Consider the following 19,865-nt stretch of genomic DNA (forward strand, 5'->3'; position numbering starts at 1 on the left):
TTCTTGGCAGGTTGCAGTTCGGGGCCTGGTGGGAAAAGCAGCCAGATTTCTTCTCATTCCCTCTCTGTTCCCCATCAAGCACATAACACTGTCCCACCAGCTCTGTTTAAACTGCCTGTGTGAGACAACTAGTATAAAATATGCAGCTGGTGCAGGTTTTCCTCTCCAGAATCTCAATTTGGTGAGATATCAGTTGCTAATCCTGTGATTATAAGAATGTGTTTTCACATACTTGACAGGCATAATCTTTAGTGGCAAAGATCCACATTGGAATCCAGACTTAACCAAAGTAAAAGGAAAACACTGATCCTGGGAGTTGAGCCCAATCCAGGCAAAAAAAATGTGGCTTGAACCTTGTTTGTTCTCACATTAGAGCAATGACCGAGCAGGCTTTGCTGAACTCCAGTGCAGGAGTGTTGAACTAGGTGACCTTCAAAGGTCTCTTCCAACATAAACTATGATTCTAGGAGATACGGGGAGTTCCTAACACAGTCAAAATATTTTAGAATGAAACAGAATCAAATCAGACTGATTTTGGTCACAGTTGGGATCCAACCAATGAGTGAGTTCGGAGTTATTTAACTTCTTGTTCCCTATTTAAATTATGAAACATCTATTGTGAAGATTGAATTCTCAAAAGGTCAGTGCAGGAGCAGGAAATAAGGATGTATTTTTTGTAAAGAGTTAGACTTTTATTAACTTTTTTTTTTTTTAGTAGCCTATATGTTCCTATATTTCCTCTAAATTCCTAGTTTCTTCATGAAAAATATTTTATACACACACAAGCACATGCAAATAAATCTATCCAAGAAGGCTTTCTCAAGGAAATTCTATGAATTATTCACACAGATATGAGAATTGCTCTGTGTAGGCATTACTTTTGGAAAACTATAGAGGCACTTATGTAAAAACTTGCACTAAATTGATGTTTTAGTAAAACACATATCCTTATCACTGCTGAGCATCAGATTATGTTTTCAGCTGCATACTACAATTCATGAAGATGATAATGGTAATTTCATGTCACTATGTGAAAAATATAAACAAGGCTGTCTAATATTTGATTAATGGTCTGACTTCAGCTGGAGGAACTAGAAATTCTCATAGGGGTTATAAATCAGTGAAGAGCCAAGAAATTAATAACTTTGTTTCCATAGAAATGGAACTCAACTAATTCCATAAAATATGTTACTCTGGTCTTATTATTGCAGCAATTAAGATGTTTTTCCTTTTAGTTCTTTAGATTAGCTTTGTTTAAAAATAACTATTTGTAGTAGGAAAACAGGCTGTCTGGCTGCTTTTGTATAGTTAAGTAGCCCAGAGGAACTAATACCCACTGATTAAAAATACTTTCCAACATTGCAGCCTTCGATAACAAAGAAGGAAAGAGTAGGTGAGAAATTCAGTAGCATGTATGATAAAGTATATAACATTCAAGAAAAATTCACACGACCATCCAATCCAATAACATAAAGAAAATAGCACATTTATACCTTGCTAATACTAAAACAAATTAACTTTCAATTTTTTTCCAGCTGATTTTGAAAATACTATGCACTTCATGGGTGCAATTCTTACAAAGGAAAATTAATTCTCTTTTATCCTTTTCATAATAATAGGCAATCTCCTATCTGAGGTTTACTTGACTGGATACACTGACCTATACAAAAAACATGCAACCACTTGCTGTCCTAAACGTTGGAGCAATGTGTGATATCATGTCACATATTTTCCTTTGTTTTAGGCCAGTTTCTTTTGCTTGCCTAACTCACTGTCTTTAATGGCCACGACAAATGAAAAGGGAAGTGGGATTTACCTTTTCTAATCTCTATGAATCAGATTCTCAGGCATTCAAGCTGTCCAAATGCACTTTAAAATCCATGGACTTCCCTCCTACCTGTCTGGCCCTTATCGCTTTTCAAGATTGTGTATAACTGTGTCTCAGTTGTTTTATTTATAATGTCATCAAGTCCAGGTCGTTACATTTGTTATAGGTTGCTGTGCTGAATCCACCCCCCGACACCTCTGTTTCTGCCTGTGCCTTCAAGGGACATTAAAAAATGAAATACTACTTTTCACTTGTCAAACAAAAGCAGTAAAAGTCAGATTCCACAGTCGGCTGTATTCACTCGGCGCATATTCATTGTAACGTCTCTTGTCTAACTGATGTTACTGCAAAACAAATTTGGGTCTGCACATGTAAATATTAAGAGAGAATACTGACAGAAATTGACTCTGCTGGATATTCTGCAAAACATGTCACAAGGTGTAGTGGGATTGAGAAAATGTCCCTTCCATATATATTTCAACATGTAATACAGGACCTCTAAAAAACCCCACGTGTTTTTCAAATAAATAGAAAATTAAAGGATACTCTTTATTTGCTAAAAGGTGCATTTGTGTTTTAACACTTCTCAGTAATGTTCCTTTCATGATTAGAAAGCATGTACATCTGAATGCTTGCTCTGATATACTGCCTACTGCAAATCTGCTCTATACAGCACAATTTTTTATCATGTTCATCATCATAAAGGCCAAGCCCCTTTCAGATGTACATTAAGCAACACGACAAATGCGTGTCAGTTAAGAAATCTGCTGAGCAATGATGGAACACTTGAAGAAGTTAGAGGAAAAAGTATTCATAAGTATTCATTTATAACACAAAAAGAGCTTTTATTAGACGTTAAAGGAATTAAGTACTGAAAAGACAGGAAATAAAAAATTACAGCTGTTAATTTAACCTTATTTTGCCACACTGACTGTTGCTGATAAACGTTATATATCTAGGCCTTGTTTGACTGCAGTCTGGTAACAATGAGGCAAATACTTCACTAACAGTCTCCCACTGTTTAGTCATATATATAGCTTTATTTTCTGCTTGATATCTATTGCACTCAGTGCACACAATATATAGTGCTCTGTAAATCCAAGGTATTTAATCCTCTCCTAAGCTTCTTATTAACCCTTATGTCTCAGTGACTCTGTGCTGTTTAACCCTGAGTTGGATGCCCAAGAGTTAAACTTCTCATGCACTTTTCCCTTGTCATTAGGGATCCAAATGTTCTGCCAGCCGCCTTCAATGCACATCCACAGCATCACTGTGGGATGAATTTTAATGTTTCAATTTGACAGACAAAAAATGGAGGCCTCAAGACCTACAAAGCTAAAAGTATCTGCTATATTTTCCTGAAGTAACAGAAGCTGAAATGAAAAATCTCACCTAAGTGCATAAGGACCCATTCAAAGAGTTACAGTTATACAATGCTTGAAGCTATTAGGGGCTTTTTCTTTCTTTTTTTTTTTTTTCCCTTATACTTAAAAACCTAAACTCTGTCACAGATTCCATAAGTCAAACTAACTTAACACAATTAATACGGAGATATGCAAAACTGAGTGTTTTCTTTCTCTAATAAAATGTGTTTTAAACACTACTTAATAGCTTAGAAGCTTTCAGGGCCAGAAGCAACTCTAGAGTGCTCCATTTGGAAGCTGCAAACCTTATGGCTTACTAATACAAAAATATCTTGTTTTAGCCTGAAGCATAATCAGATAAACTCTGTGGCTGCATTTGGTTTTTTTAATGTATAAAATGCTATCAATGACCCAGGGCTCAATCACCAGAGAGGCTGAGCCTTAGGCAGGTAGAATTCTATTGGAAATTTCCCATATGAAAGGAAAAAGAAGAAATATTATTCTGACAGGCTCATTAAAATAGGTAAATGTGTAAAAATTCTCAAGGGTTTGGCCTCTTCAATGAAATCTGGGTGAGACAGGTTAGTATCTCCAAGGCAATGCTATGCTAAGTACTACCCAGTGGAGCTGCCCCAAGGGATCACAGGGATAACAATTATCTAGCTATATGTAGAGTAGGCATGCGTGTCTCCGTAGGCCTATTTACCTAGATGATAATGGTCATAAAATTAGGAAGAAGTCAGTCCCTAGCAATTCACATTCAAACCAAGAATGGATCTGCAAGCTCGCTGCTGCTTAACAAAGTGCATAATTTCACTCTTACTCAGAAACTATTTTACAGAAATTGTCATCCTTATTACTAAGTTAATAGAAAAAATCCAATTGAACTCTACAAGACTTTTTTCCTATTACAGTAACATTGCGGAGCTCAATTTAGTAAAAATGAGTGCTTAAACCTTCTGACAATTTCCTCACTGAACTTAAATTCCACTCCAAGAACAACCATCTGTGAGTCTGAAAGAAGGTGGGTTCTTTATGCCTTGAAATGCACAGACCAGGGATGTCTTACAGCTGAGCAGCATCTGCAAACACATGACAGAAGTTCTGCGTATTTGGGAAAGCTTCTGCTCCGAGATGAAATCCTAAATCCAGACTCAGTGGGAATTTCGCCACTGAACTGAATGTGTCCACGGTTTATTCTGTCTTTATTCTAGAGATGGCAAATTAATGAAAACAGACATAATATTGGCAACTCAGATCTTCACAGGAAGGCAAAAAGCCATGAAAGAATGACAGTGTTTTCCTTTTCCAAAGAGGACTTGAGTTCCAGACAGCACCCGCTCTGGTGTCATCTGAGACCTTTACCTGCTTAAAAGACAAAAGTGCTAAACTCCACCAAAACCAAAAGAAGGCAGAATTATATATTTCCACTTGATGACAGAATTCTGGCCTAGATGTGTTACCAGTCTTCCTGGAAAACTTTAATAACAGTGCTCAGTTTTCCAGCTTTTGCCTTTGTATAACATAATGCTGGCCACTGGCGTGACAATCTTACATATTACCAGTCCAAATAAATGTCTGTCAAAGCACCACTGATAGTTTTAACTACATATGGATACGCACACGTGACCTAACTTGGTTGAGTGAGACTCGGGAATTCAACGGCTTTAAAATATTAACAGAAATTCACACCACTCCCCCCCTGTCAACCTGCCTCCTCATATAGTGTCCCCAAACTTGATAGCCAACTTATTATAATCAAGATACTCTTTACTTCTTCCAGAGGAAAAATCCTGCCTTTTTTGAAACTAGAAGAGAGCAGTAATGACAAAGTGAGTTATTGTCAAGATCTGACTTCCACTGCAAGCATAACTTGTGACTGATATATTCTATTGTTACATTTCTCAAGAAGATCTGCAATATTGTTTAGTCAGTGACATGAAAAATGTGCCCTATAATTTCACAGTTCACAGCCATTCATTCTGAGTGCTGACATGGTTGAAATCATAATGTGGCATAATATTGTCATGCAGGATAAAGACAGAGGGTCTAATTAAACTCCCCCTTAAATGTTACATTCATCCTTATTAATCAAGAATTTAGGATTCATCAAGTAATACCGAGGGAAGTTAAAATTGGTTTCTATGACTTATTTGATTACACAGAAACACAGATTCTCAATTCTATCATCTACAGCTTTAATATCAACATATTAGGTATGATTTATGCCAACAGAGTAGGAACAGTTGGAAAATTTTAAAAATACAATCTTCTAACAAGTATTGTCAGGAGTGACAAAGTCTGGCTTCACATAGCTGGGTTCCCTGCAAAACTATTAATCACTGCACTGAGAATTCCTGGGACCCTTGCTTTAGGTGGTCTTTAATAGTTTAATTCAGACACTTCTGCTGTTTCGGGGACTAAGCAAAGAGAGAAGGATTAATCTTTTTTTCTAAGGAAAGGGATGCTGCTCTTCAGGAGAACTGCCTCATTCCATCTGGGTGAAAATTTGCTCTCTGCTCTGCCTCCTTTTCTACTAGGAGAGGGTAAGGAAGAAGGTTCTATAGCAACCTGTTTATGTACATTAATCTTTCCCCTCAAACCTTGGCAACAGCTAGGAAGAAACAAGTAGTAAAACAAGATGTTAACATAGGTAAGACAAAGGAAGTACATGAGTTTCACCACCTCCCAGAAGGCAAAAGCCGGCATACCGAAGCGTAGAACCAAAGAGTGAGATGCAATTGTCCTTAAGCACTAAAAATTAAGATATACAAAATCAGACAAGGAGAGAAGAGCCCTAATATGTGCCTCAACACAGAGACAGAGAATATCAGCAAGACAGCAAAAAGAAACAATGGGTGACACATAGAGGTGTTCACCCCTGGGAGAAACATTAGAAGCAACTGAGAAATCAAGGACTCCTAGACCCTCCAGGGTGGTAAAAAGGAGAGGTTGACAGGTTGGTTGTAAGTTAAACAAGCCACAGAAGGGCTGTGAGTAACAAAAGGGCTGAATAACAGACTTTGGGAGGCAGCCTGTCAGCATCTGTTCATGACTCTGAGGAAAAGAAGGTTCTGTGTAGCTCCGATATCGGAGCTGACAGGGTTGGAAGTGGCTTTCCCGAATGGTCAGCATTAAATGCTGTCCACAGCTTTTACAGGACATGATTTCCAGATTTGGCAGATGTTTTAATTCTCTCAGCACCAGGATTTTACTCCAGTCATTCATTCTCTTCATTCTTATCTCAGTAGCTCACATCAGACATATTTTTATTTAATTTGATTTTTTTTTTCCCAGCTTCATTCTCCACATTAATTCAGACTCAGTGATATATCTGCACAGTGCTGATCAGCTACAGATCACCTCCTGAACAGAAACAGGGCCTCACTTTACTCTTAAACCACAATTGTGCTTCCAGAGTTCCATCGGTGTGGTCATGAGTATGAGATGTGAATGAGGGAGGCACAGCACCACTCCAGAAGCAATTTTGCTTCTTTCCCATCTTACTGTAGACCTAAAGAATTTGCTGCACATTAAATTAGGGTTTTGTTTACTTTGTTCAGTAAACAAAATGTGGAAGTCTGTTTGGTCAAACAAAGAAAAAAGGGCAGGTATTTTTACATTAATTTTTCCCTTTGAATATATTATTATGATAATAACACATATCACAGTGATTATGCACACAGATAATATTAGCACATTCAAAATCATTTCAGCAAAGACTCTTACATGGATACTGTTGAGCTAATGGCTGACTAGTGAGTAGCTGATATTATAGGTGGTAGTTGTGTAGTAAGAGGGAATTTCTTTCAGCAATGATTAAATCTCTCCTTTCCTGGCATTGCTTGCTGGATAGTCCAATATACACAGCTCTCTAGAGTTGGTGTGTCTGCATTTTGAAATTTTGCAGGGAAGACAGAAGAGGAAAAACTTTGTGCTTCAAGCAGATTCCCTTTCTACCTGGCTTTCCTTCTAACTTAAAAAAGAGAATAGAAAACAAAACCAATTTACACTGTTCAATATAGAGCAACTTCTGATCTAGAGATGCGCTACAAATTCCCAATGGCTGGATTCAGGCAGACCATAAATAAAACTGCAGAGCCAACTTGAGATGCTCTTGAGTGTAACTTACAGTGAAAAACTCTGGCACTGCATGCTGAGAGAGTAGCTCAGCCATTCATTTATAACAGTAGAACTATTCTTCTGTCTGTTCAAGGAAAACAAATCTCCTGTTGTTAGGAATCAAAGACAAGTCCTTCAGACTCTAGGAGACATATTTAACAATGACTAAGTATGTTCCTTCATAAGCATTCACTCTTTAAGACTTTCTATCCCTCTCTCATTATCAAGTACTTCTCTAAGTGACTGTAGCATGTCCCAAAAAGCAAGTTTATTGACCTCCATCTGCAACAAAAGTGCTTTAAAAGGACTTGATGTGCAAAATTGATCCCTTAAGTGTTTGTGAGGAAGGTGATTTGGAGCCTTTTCCTTCTTCAGAGGGGGTTCAGGATCTCTGAAAGAATCCTGGCAAGAGACATGAAAAAGGCTTTTAGAATTGTCTTTGCAATTCATGGCTTATATATTTTCTACATGTAGGGGTGGTGATCGGCAGTAAAGAGAAGTAACAGAATTAAACTTGCTTTTTCCAGTGTATTCTCCTTAGTTCTCTCATGTATTTGAGATTTGAAAGAAACTCACTGGACTGTAAATCCCACTTCATTGTAGTTTCAGCGCTGGTTTACAGAATTTTAGGCAATCTTTTTTTGACAAAGAGTACATAGATCATGGTTGTTACTGAGTTTGAAACATTTCCGTGCACTTCCACCAACTCCCTAGGCATCGACCCCAAAGTTAAGATGATAAAATATAAAGCAAAATGTGGCCCAGTAGTAAAAAATCACATTCCTGAAGCCAATGGCCAGTCCATTGTCCAGTGGTGCTTGGTGAAATGACAAATAAACAAACATGATCAGGTTTGATTCAGCATCTGTTAGGTTCAGCCTTATCCCCATGGTCTGATATTCAAGGATGAAGCTTCATTAACATACACACTGCAGTATAGAAAAATGCACTTTACATAAAGAGAAACAGAGTCTGTCCACCTTTCAGATAGACCAGTAGCTGTCATTTGGAAATGATAACAATAATAAACATGACTTTACTGCCATTTTCAGACCAGCAGAGCGATCAAACCCACAGCCAGTATGAGGGCAGTGCTACAGCTGCGGGTTATCGGGCTGCTGCATCCACCACATGCTGTTCTCATCTGACGTGATCAGTCTCAGACAAATGGAGATCTACTGGTTTGCACTTCCACTAAATTAATGATACGGTGAAATAAGGTGACCAGGATCAAATTAAGGGATGTCAACTTCCAAACAAAATTTGGCTTTCAAATGGCAACAGTTGAGACTTGAGCACTTAAGACCATGTTCCTGTGCTTCCAGAACCCACTGCCACTATGTAGGGTCAACTGCATTCAGGTGCAGATAAAAAGAATTACACACACAAATAGATGTCTAATTTACATATACTGCTTCAGATATTTTTGGCTGTCTTTCATATTCCCATGAAACTCACCGCAGATTGGGTCCCTTTACTAAGTTCTCCAGCTTCAAATCCTGCATTCTAATTTTGCTTAATGAATTAGATATGCTTTAGAGCTATAATAAATTTTTCTTGTGAAGATATTTCTGAAGCATTGAGTCACACAGCTTACTGAGAATAAGTACTGCAATAATATATTTACATAAATAATTTAAAATCCAAGAGCACAGTAGGTAATAAAAATATATTGCCATGATAAACCATGAAACCTGGAGAACAACGTTGCTTTAATTAAAAATTACAAATACACTGCAGCAAACAACTTATTTACACGGAGTTAAAAATCTAACGATTGAATATCTTGGACTTGTTGAATCCAAAGAAGGAAAAAATACTGAAACCAATCTCTTCACACAGACAAAAATACTGAGGACTGTAACTGTGTTTAATTAAGATCTACTGTTAATAATGGATTTCAGAGTGTGAAGCTCTTCTTTTAATTTCCCAAGGTAGAAAATGTTATTAAATTTGGCCTTTAACTTCTCATTGACATGTACACTTGAAACTTCTGATTAAAATTTCAGAGGTTGGTAAGAAGCACCCAAAATTAAACTCCTAAATCTGGCACAAAAATAACAATGATCCCTGATTAAGAAATCAAATTTCAGAAACTTCATTACTGTTCTATTAATAAATTGTTGGGTTATAATTAAAATGGGGCCTGCTGGATTTCTTTCATTTTTTAATTCTAAAAAAGTCGGAAACTGCAGAGGGAATTAAATACTTAAAAAAAAAGAAATGGGTTAATGAATCTAAGAAACGTGATCCAACTTTAACAGGTTCCTTTTCTTTCTGGGGTGATCCCAGAGGAACTGACAGTACTTTCCATCCAAAGGTACACGTTGAGGAAAATCACTGGTTCTGTCTGCTCCTTCCTTTCTCCAACATCCATCGTCCCGAGCTCACTGCACACTTTTCACGGGAAATAGTTGTGAAAGGCAGTGCTAACCTAGTTTTAAACCGGCATAATTCAGTGTAAGATGAAACTTGATGAAACTTGCTGCCTACATTATTTAGCTGGCCAACATGAGTACGTGGTTCTTATTTCTAGGATGATGTTTCTGCCTTTGCCTTGAGTTCCTTTGAAATGTGATCAGAAAGAGCTGACACCATGAAAGTTCACTGCTAATCATGCACGGACAAATAGCTGGAGCTCAAGGGACAGGCTTTTTTGAGTCTTAAAGGTACTTGGAGTCATATTTTTTTCAGTATAATACATTTTTGCCAGCTTGTTTGAGTTTTTAAATGAAAATCTTTTCTCAGTCTGCAAAAACACTTCAAGCTGAAGAATAAGAAAGAGAATTGCTTCAAAAGTACAGCTGTCTTTAGGAATTGGTACAAAGTAAGCCATGTTTTTCAAAGAGATAAGTAATTTGGATCTGGTTCAGATATGTAATGTTCAAAGAATAAATTCAATCTAAATGTGGGCAATGGCACAAGTGGTTTCTATACACTATTCATGGTTCCTGAAATGCTTTTGTGATGTTATATCTAGTAGAGTAACTACATTTCCTAATTACAAATAATCATCAGCCACTCCTATAGGTTTTATATAGAAAACTAACTAAAAATATCCCTGCGTTTAGACATATCTCAGTTGCTATGGGATGAAAATAAAGAAAAAAAGTAACATTACTGATTCTCTGTCGTTCTTTTGTTTAGATCCATCTGCAAATTTTGGACAGATACACACTTTGTTGGCGGTGATGTATATTGTTCACACAGCACACACTACATAAATTTGGTATTCATTGCCTCTTGCAGACACAAAACATTGCTTGCTTGTCTATTTAGTGTAATATCTCATTTAAAAGTCCGCATTGTGCCTGCTTGGCCTTTATTTTACCAGTATAATCATAGTAATGACTCTGATGATATAATTTATAGCAGCACATGTGTGGGATTATATTCTCATAGCACAGAAATAATAATTTACTTTCATCTATCCGGGCAAGGCCAAGTCTTAGCTCACTGCACCCTCAGTGTTTCAATGGGAAATATTTTCTCAGCCCTTGAATGTAGATGGACAGTAATTATTTCACTGAGGGACATTATAAATTGTCACAAACTGACTTAAACCGTATGTAAAACAAATAAATTATTTCTATACACATTTTCAATTTTTACACATCTTCTCAGGTTCTCATGAAGGAAGAGGAATAAACAAGCTGTCATTTTGAAACACTATGCAAAGCTATGTCTATTGCTCATGACACTTGTTCTCCTGCAGTAATCTCATAGTTGGAAAACTATTGCCCTCTGCCTAATGCAGTTCTTTGTTTCCATCATACTGAATCTCTTTGTTGCAGGGAAAGAAAAAAAAAAAAAGAAAACAAAATAAAAAAGCCACTTTTTATGTTCAGCCCAGACGAATTTAATTCTATACTGGAAAGCAAATTTTCAGGTGCAAAAGACATACTCCCCTTGTGATGGATGGAAATTAGAGGATACTGCACTCACCTGATAGTCTGATGTTGCAGAGTATCTGGATCAGTGGCATTTACTGTTAACACAACGCTGCCAATGGGGATGTTTTCTTGTTTTGTCACTCTCATTGGGTTTGGGTGGAAAACTGGTCCTTCATTCACATCCTCAACCGTGATCTGAACTGTTGCTGTAGAACTGGGGCCATAGGTGATGTCCGGAATCAGTGGGTCTTCGTTTTCTACTTTGATCAGCAATGTGTGAAATGCCGAAATCTCATAATCTAAAGGCTGCAAAACATATCATAAAATCAGAATACAGGGTGTAAAGACAGTACTTAACAGTTTTTCCTTGTACCCCATTGCAAACTTGCAGAAGACAGAATTAGCCAGAAAGGGATAACAGCATTTGTGGCATCTGATACTTGGTCAGAGTTTATAACTACCATTGTGTCTAATGCTGAAGTACATTAAAAATAATGAATGTAATGGACAAAAGATGGAGATGTACCTCTATCCAAGACCATATACTTTTTTTCTTTCCACACCTCATACATATAATTTAATTCTCATATATACATACCTATTTAGGATACAATATGCATTTAGCAAACAAATCACAGTCATACTTAGTAGCTACTTATGATAAGTAACATAAGGCTATCTTCTCAACTCCTACCTTGAAATCAAAAGCACCACAGTGGAAAAACATTCAATTTTTCTTAAGAATTGAAAATGCCTCTTCTGAAGTCAAACAGAGAAAATTCTGTTACAGGCAACAACCGGGGAAATATATATAGATATTCAGATTTATTAAGCAGGAGATCCAAGTTAATCTTCATACCAAGACATATCATCTTTTTTTCATGATACTTTATAACTGTGGCTACAAAGGTGTCTCTCTAGTTCAGTATAAAGCCACGGCCCACATTTCCCTGGTATCTGCATCCGTGTTCACTGGGAATGAAACACGGCCCTTGAATTCTCACTGTACCCTGAGTCACAAACAAAACTTTGTTGTAAAGTGTCACTATTAATTGTGATGCTTACCACAAAACTAGCTGTTATTTAAGCACAACGGCAATATAGTTATCAACAGGCAGGTCCTTATGACTAAAGGAGTAAGGTTACTGTGACAGAAGCGGTTATACCTGTTGTTTGGACAAAGGCTTGTAGCCAACTATATATTTTTGAGTAACTTATTCTTGCTGTGCCTTCTTTTATGTGGTAAGTGCAGTGGGTGGACCTTACAGTAATAATACAGTACAACAGCAAACTGCACTTACTTTGACAACTGAGAGCATTCCCTCATTAGTCTGGGGATTGGTATGGATTTCAAAACTCTGCCCTGGATTTCCATTAATAATGGTGTAGACAGCTCTCCATGCTCCAGTTGCTGGGTCATCTTGGTCACCAACGGTTAAGTTTACTATTACACCTGTGACTCCTTCCTTTACCGTGGCTTGAAACTAGAAAAAAACAAACAAAAACAACATAGAGGAAATCGTTACTATTTGCAGTTAATGACCACACAGACATGAAAACCCAAGCCAGCATGAATTATTTACCACAACAGGAGAAAGCTGTAATCCTTGACTGAAATGGAATGTTATAGGCTCTAAATTATACATTCTCACTCATGAAATATGAGGTAGCACATTACAGCTGCTCTCCATTTAATAGATGGCAGATAAGCAGCAATGGGATAGGAATCAAGCTTTGGAAGATTCTGAACACAAGATGACAGTTCATCTTGTATTAGTGGAAAAGTGAATCCTGAAAAGATGCAGAGTGCCACATAGACACAGACGCTATCAGAAAGGGAATTATACACATAGCTAAGCAGAAGAGGAGGCCGACTAATAAAGCCCATTCTTACCCTCTAATGTACTATTATCTACAAATAATCCAGTTTTGCACTTCAGACTATTATTTTCATAAATTCCCTCACCTGTGTTATTTTTTGTTATACCGTTATCAATACAAAAAACCCCCATTTTTCACATAAAGTGTTCCCATACTATTTTTTTGGGGGGGAGGTTGCTCTAAGAGACTCAAAAATAATTAGACCTCATGCTACCACTTTGTCTGCATAACTATAAGTCAATGTTACTTTCTTTTTTCAGTAGAAGAATTTTTTATGACCTTGTAAAGTTTGTTGCAGTGCTGTACTCTTCAGCTAGCCAAGCCCTATGAGAAAATTCTCTAATTTACTATCCAGGCAAACAGAGTATAACATCATTCTTATTTATGTAGGAAAAACATTAAGCAACCCATTGGAAAAGCTTGTAAGGGTCAGACTTAATAATACTCCTCACCTTTCAAGTACTTGAGGCTGACGTGCTAAAAGCACCGTATATAAGAGTGATAAGATAATACCTGCTTTATAGGTGGATAAACCAGAATGATAACATACCTAATCCTGAGAAGTGCTGAACGTCAGCAGTACCATTATAGATCATTAGGAAATCTTAGCATTTCTAGGGATTAAGCCTTCAAAAGTCCAGAATTACAAACTTTAATGACACAAATAGGTTTTGCCATTTGTGCACAGCTTAAAAGCTACATCATCGGTGACATTATATCACCCAAAGGAAAAATATCACCCAAGTGGCTTCAAGACCTGAATAGAATAAATGCCTTTTGTTCTGCCTTACAGACCACACGAAGTTGTAACACTACAGAAAATTTTGTGAGAATATTGAATCCAGAAAGTGGCATTTTATTAATATATCGATTTCTCAGTCTGGACAAACAGTAAGTAAAATTGATTTCCTCATAGAAAATATGGAGGAAACAACTATGTATTTTCCTGTGTTCCGTTATCTTTTTTTTTCCCTTCCAATAGATTTGACTTAAATTTTCAACCCCTTTTTCAGTTTAGCTGCATAACTTGAGCATGTGCATTCAGTTCAAGCTTTCCAGCCTCAAACTTGATTTTATAAAAGGATGACATTAATAATTTGCTATTTCTATCTTCTTTGGTATGTTTAACAAAGAATGTGAAGATTCTTTTGATTTTGGTAGTTAATATGTAACAGGTTGTGATTGAGCTGTTTCAGACAGATCATTAAGCTCATTTGCAGTCTAATTAACCCTAAGTGATAATATAATAATATTTTTGCTTGATTTGAAACAAATCAAAAGAAAAGCACTATTCAGAATCTTGGGAATAACAGAGTGTGGTGGGTCGACCCTGGCTGGATGCCAGGTGCCCACCAAAGCCGCTTTTCACTCCCCTTCTCAACTGGACAGGGGAGAGAAAATATAATGAAAGACTCACAGGTCAAGATAAGGACAGGGAGGGATCACTCACTCATTATCATCATGGGCACAACAGACTCAACTTGGGGAATTTTGTTACTAATCAGTAGGATAATGAGAAATAAAAAACTAAATCCTAAAACACCTTCCCCCTCCCCCCACTGCCCTGCCTTCTTCCCAGGCTTAACTTTACTACCTATTTTACTACCACCTACCCTTCAGCATCTCCTTCCTCCTCAGAGTGAGGACTCCTCACACTCTTCCCCTGCTCCAAAGTGGAGTCACTCCCATGGGAGACAGTCCTTCACAAACTTCTCCAATGTAAGTCCTTCAGGAACACACCGCTCCAGTGTGGGTTCTCCCCCCAGGGTCACAAGTCCTGCCAGCAAACCTGCTCCAGAGCGGGCTCTTCTCTCCATGGGTCCACAGGTCCTGCCAGGACCCTGCTCCAGGGCAGGCTTCTCGCAACGTCACAGCCTCCTTCGGGTAACCACCTGCTCTGGTGTGGGGTCCTCAACAGGCTTCAGGTGGAGATCTGCTCCACCATTAACCTCTACAGGCAGATTGTGGAGATCTGCTCCACCGTTGGCCTCCATGGGACACAGCCAGCCTCACCACGTTCCCAACTATGGGCTGCAGGGGAATCTCTGCTATTGAAGCACCTCCTCTCCATCCTTTCTTAAAGACCTTAGTGTCTACAGAATTGTTTTTCTTGTGTATTTTCATTCTTCTCTTCCAGCTGCTGGTGTGCAGTGGCTTTTTTCCCCTTCTTAACTATGTTTTCCCAGAGACCCTACCACTGTTGCTGCTGGGCTGGGCCTTGGCCAGCGGCAGGTCCATCTTGGAGCTGGTGGTGTTGGTGCTGTTGGACATAGGAGAAGCTTCTAGCAGCTTCTCACAGAAGCCACCCCTGTAGCCCCCACACAACCAAAACCTTGCCAACGTAAACCCAGTGCACAGAGGAATGACTACCAAGGCTGTATTCCTTCCTGCTCAACAAAATGCTGTCACTGGAAAGCCCTCTTGGACACCTCTAATTGAAAGTAAGTGATTAGCCCAATGGATATTTTTGTATTATTTCACATTATCTCAGCCTGAGCATCTATAAAAAGAGACATGAAAACCATAAGGGCCACACTTTTTCCCACCAAGTGTTCAGTACCAAACAATTCTTATTTAGTGATGTAAAAGGGTAACTGGTCTTCAAAGAACCCAATCCTAAAGAATCTAACCCTTAGATTTGACTGGGCATATGTTCCTAATTCATATTGATCCTTCTGAAAGATCTGTTCTTTAATCCAGTAGTCTGATGCAACTAAGTCTTCAATAATCCCTGGATCACCCTGGGAACAGTAAGACCTGTTAGGGTAAAATATTTAAAGATCTGGCAATATTATTCAGGTACATAATTGTGAAGCCAGTGAGATAAATTTATTCTGCTTACCTCACCAGTGCCAGGTTTTGATGGAAAAGATTGCCATGATGTGCCAGCTAGTTCAAAAAGCACTGAATGTCAGTTTAAGGATAACTAATTCAAGGGTTGGCTTTCTTCTGCATTCCTATTTTCTCCTTATTTAGGAAGGGTTCTCAGTAGCTTCAACTGCAGTGAGTTAGTAGTGCAGAAAGGGCACATAAACTTGCTCAGGGCATAAAACTGTGGAGCTTCTGACACCTGCAGATCAAGGAAATGACAGCGTCTGCAGGCAAAGGCTGTGCCAAGCCAAATAATTCCACTCACCCCTGGCATTCTTTGCATTTGAGAAATGACCATATAAACACAGAGGGAATTTGAAGCTGTCTGGAACAGTAGACTAAGATCTGTTCAAGATGGATGAAAAAGCAGAATGCTCAAATCACAGAGGTTGGCACATGGGTCTACTCTAAATTTATAATGTGAAAAGTGTAATAAATCACAGATTCGTGATGCAAAAGACAAGTATCTACTGTGAAATAGAAAGGTCCAGAAAAATGCAGTGTTTATTATCTAGAAGGTGAACCCTTTTGCCTGTTCAGCCACCTTTATATAAAAGATATAATTCCTAGTATTTCAAAATATCTGTTCTATTTATACTGAGTCTCTTTCAAAAACAGAAGAAGTGAATTTAAAACCTACGAAAGGACAAAAATAGGAAATATATTTGCAAGTAGAGAAAAAGATAACCGCAGGTTTATCATATTTCAAAATGAAAGGTTTATATTCTCTGAGCAGAGTGCTTAACTGGTAGAGTCTGAACCAGTGCTCTAAAATAAAACCCCATAGTGGCTAACATAAATAATTAGATCACAAGTTAATTGATTTCACTCTTTTTAAATATCTGCACATCCCTAAGCACCACTATAAATTAAGAATAAAATAGATGAGTTCAGTACTTTATTTAAACTGCTATCATCTGGACCCATATTAAGAATAATAACTTAGAAGTTAAATACCCTGGGCCAGAGTTGCATTTGGCTGGAAGGAGCTATGTTCATTTACTACAACTGAGCATTTGAATACATGTGGGTTAACTTGCTCTGTGGAGTGATGTGCTGTATTGTCCTGGATCTTGCATGCCTGCTCTAAACTATGTGCAAAGCTTGAAAAGACAAAATGAAAAATTATGGTTCCAAGCTAGCAGGAATTTTATCTTACTGTGTATAGGAAATTCAAGGTGGCAGGTATCTACTGAGAATAATCAGGCCTGCATCAAAGGCTAGCTAAAGGGAGAAGACAAGTGGGGAAACAAAGAAATTGAATTACAGCTTAATTTTAGTAGCTGTTTCCTGGCAGAGCCAAGATATAATATAACCCTGAGCCAAATCCTCCGCCACACTGAGCTCTGTGGTGAACTGGTGGGACAGTACAGTGACAGATCTCACTGAACAGCAAAACAGCTCAGTAGGGTCTCAGGAAAAAACAGATTTCTGCCACAGGGCACATACGTGAAAAGATCACTTTGTAAAATGTTATCACCTGAGAATCCAGGCACTAACCCCATCTCAGCCTCAAAGAAAACTGGAAATGGTAGGTAACCTGTATGAAAATTGGATTCTTATTTGCCAGCCTTATTTAAAGCTTCTGTAGTAAGGGAGGTTTTATTTAGTGGTTTCTTGGAGCACAGAGGAACAAATGAAACTTAACTGCATCAGAATCACCTGAATGTCCACTGTCCAGCAGCAGCATGAGCATGCAGTAATAGCCTTAATACCTTTACGAAGCCATCAAAAAAAGTCTCAGTGTGGGGTACTGATATACCCAAATTAAAGAGCTGCCACAGCAGCAAACACAATGCAAGATAAACGTGTCTGGGGTTGGTGATCGCTACCCCATGGCTCATTAAGATTCTGCATGCTGTGATTCCCAGTCAAGAACAAACAAATTAAAACTGCATGTTACTTTGCATTTATCACGGCAACATTCCAGGTGAAGGTATTCTGTGCTACTCTCATGCATTTGTTCCCTCATCTATATATCATAAAAGATGAGAAACAATGGGATATATTAATTCACATGTGTCTTTGAGAAGCTCCACAGGGAAATTGTATTATTGTATGTGCCTTTCTCACTGAAGTCCACTGCTTTTGCAGCCATATTTTGTCTGTCTCCTTTCTTGAAAACATGAATCTTTGCAATCTGCTTGCTCTTTGTCTGTGTCTTTTCCTTTGCACGCTCATTCAGTATGTGTGTACCTGAGTGGCCAGCACTTGTTAAGGAAATGATTTATTTTCTATAGCTCTGTATCTGGAATATTTCCAAGGACAAATGAATTTTCAGAGTGATCACAAAGGTTTGCTTTCTCAAGCAACCAGGAATAAGAATCTCATAAATATCAGCAACTGACTTTTCTTGTGGGATTCACTGGGACACCCAGCCCAGCTCACCGGCTAACAATAAACCAAGTAACCTGGTGCTTGGAGCTCATTATACTGCACAGACTAGATGGGTGAAATACTAGGTGGGAATATTTACCATAACATTTGTGTACTGAACGAAGTGATACTGGTGGTTCTTCAGTCACCTTTCATCTCAGCACAAAGATCAAATGTGCTGGTACACTTTCAGGGGCCCCTGACAAGATGAAAAACAAGAGGACCCAACCAACTGCACTTTATACTGAACTTTCAACACAAGCAATTTAATTGCCAATTTAGTGGTCAGGGAAAATTGTAACTTGGCATACTTTCTCTGTAATCTTTTCTACAGATTTTGAAGGTATTTTCCCTCTTAAAACTGTGCATAGCTTTTACTATATGGACACCAATAGCTGCTGTATTTCACTACAGAGACAGCTGTATTAATGTAATGGATTAAGTTGATGTAAACTGTACACGAAGCAACATACGAAGCACTTCGGAAGCCATTTAAATGAAAGACACTATGTAAATATAAAGCATTATCATAGTGTGGCAAGGATTTGACAACGTAAATTAGATGCAACACACAAATTAAAGCTATCAGTCCCCTAAACAGTCTTTAGTAATTGTCATTGTTTTACTGCCATAATGCTGGCTCGTAGGCACCACATAATTTCTTAACTTAAAGTGTTTCTTTCAGTTTATTCTATATTTTTTCTAAGTACATTATATTCTTCTGTCTCCCTAGTAAAATTACAGAAAGAATTCAACTGTAGCTTAGAAAAAATCTTTCTGAATACATGAACTTGACCATAATAATTCTGGATGCATTTTTATTTTTTAACTTTTGAATGAATTTTACAGGCTATGGACTGTAAATGCCTTGTGACCTTTCAAGGCACATATCAGTTACTTTACAAAATAAAAGTTCTGCTCAGTAATGAAAGACTGAAGGAGTATTTTTGTCCACTATATGCTGCAGCCTGCAACAACAGCAACAAATCTAAAAAATTAATTAGTCAAATAGAAGGCCAAAGATTAGATTCTACTCCCTGTAACACAGTCACAATTTCTGCAGTCTCTATATTTGTGCCTTGTTATTGAAAAACAAAGATGCTTAATATCACTGATACTAACAGTGAATCACTAAAAAAACGCAAGGAGAGTTTCAACATGACATTATCCCGTTTTGCTTTTCAACAGTCTGCTTGGAAAAGTACTGCTAAGGAGTACTAGGAATGCAGCAAAGAAAAATGGTATTAATCCGGGTGTTTCCCTGCATTCCAGGTGCCAGTCCCTCTGTGAGCAGTTTTCCAGTGTGATGAAGTCAAGCTGCCTCTGGCATTCAGTGGAACAACTTCAAGAACTCTTTAGGTATTAGGATTCATGATTGGGCAGGGACAGAGTGCAAAAATAACAGGGTGGGTGGGATGGATGGATGGATGGATGGATGGATGCCATAAGAGCTACCTGTAAAGTTGCCAGAGTGGCAATGCAAAGAGTTCTTCTATGCCTCTTGCAGACATCTTAAATCTTGGAAAACTT

The 19,865-nt window shown here is 38.0% G+C and overlaps 1 protein-coding gene across 1 annotated transcript in view; it reads right to left on the minus strand.

The window, feature by feature from the left end:
* The window catches only part of CDH13 (cadherin 13), a gene marked incomplete at both ends in the record, with an annotated part of 462,319 nt that overhangs the window by 47,783 nt on the left and 394,671 nt on the right, over positions 1-19,865 (minus strand). Inside the window, 2 exons of the mRNA XM_080352001.1 lie at positions 11,260-11,513; positions 12,509-12,691. Coding sequence (XP_080208127.1) covers positions 11,260-11,513; positions 12,509-12,691 — 437 coding nt within the window. The remainder of the gene's footprint in view (positions 1-11,259; positions 11,514-12,508; positions 12,692-19,865) is intronic.

Source organism: Nesoenas mayeri (genome assembly GCF_963082525.1).
Source record: "Nesoenas mayeri genome assembly, chromosome: 12".
NCBI classification, from domain to species: Eukaryota; Metazoa; Chordata; class Aves; order Columbiformes; family Columbidae; genus Nesoenas; species Nesoenas mayeri.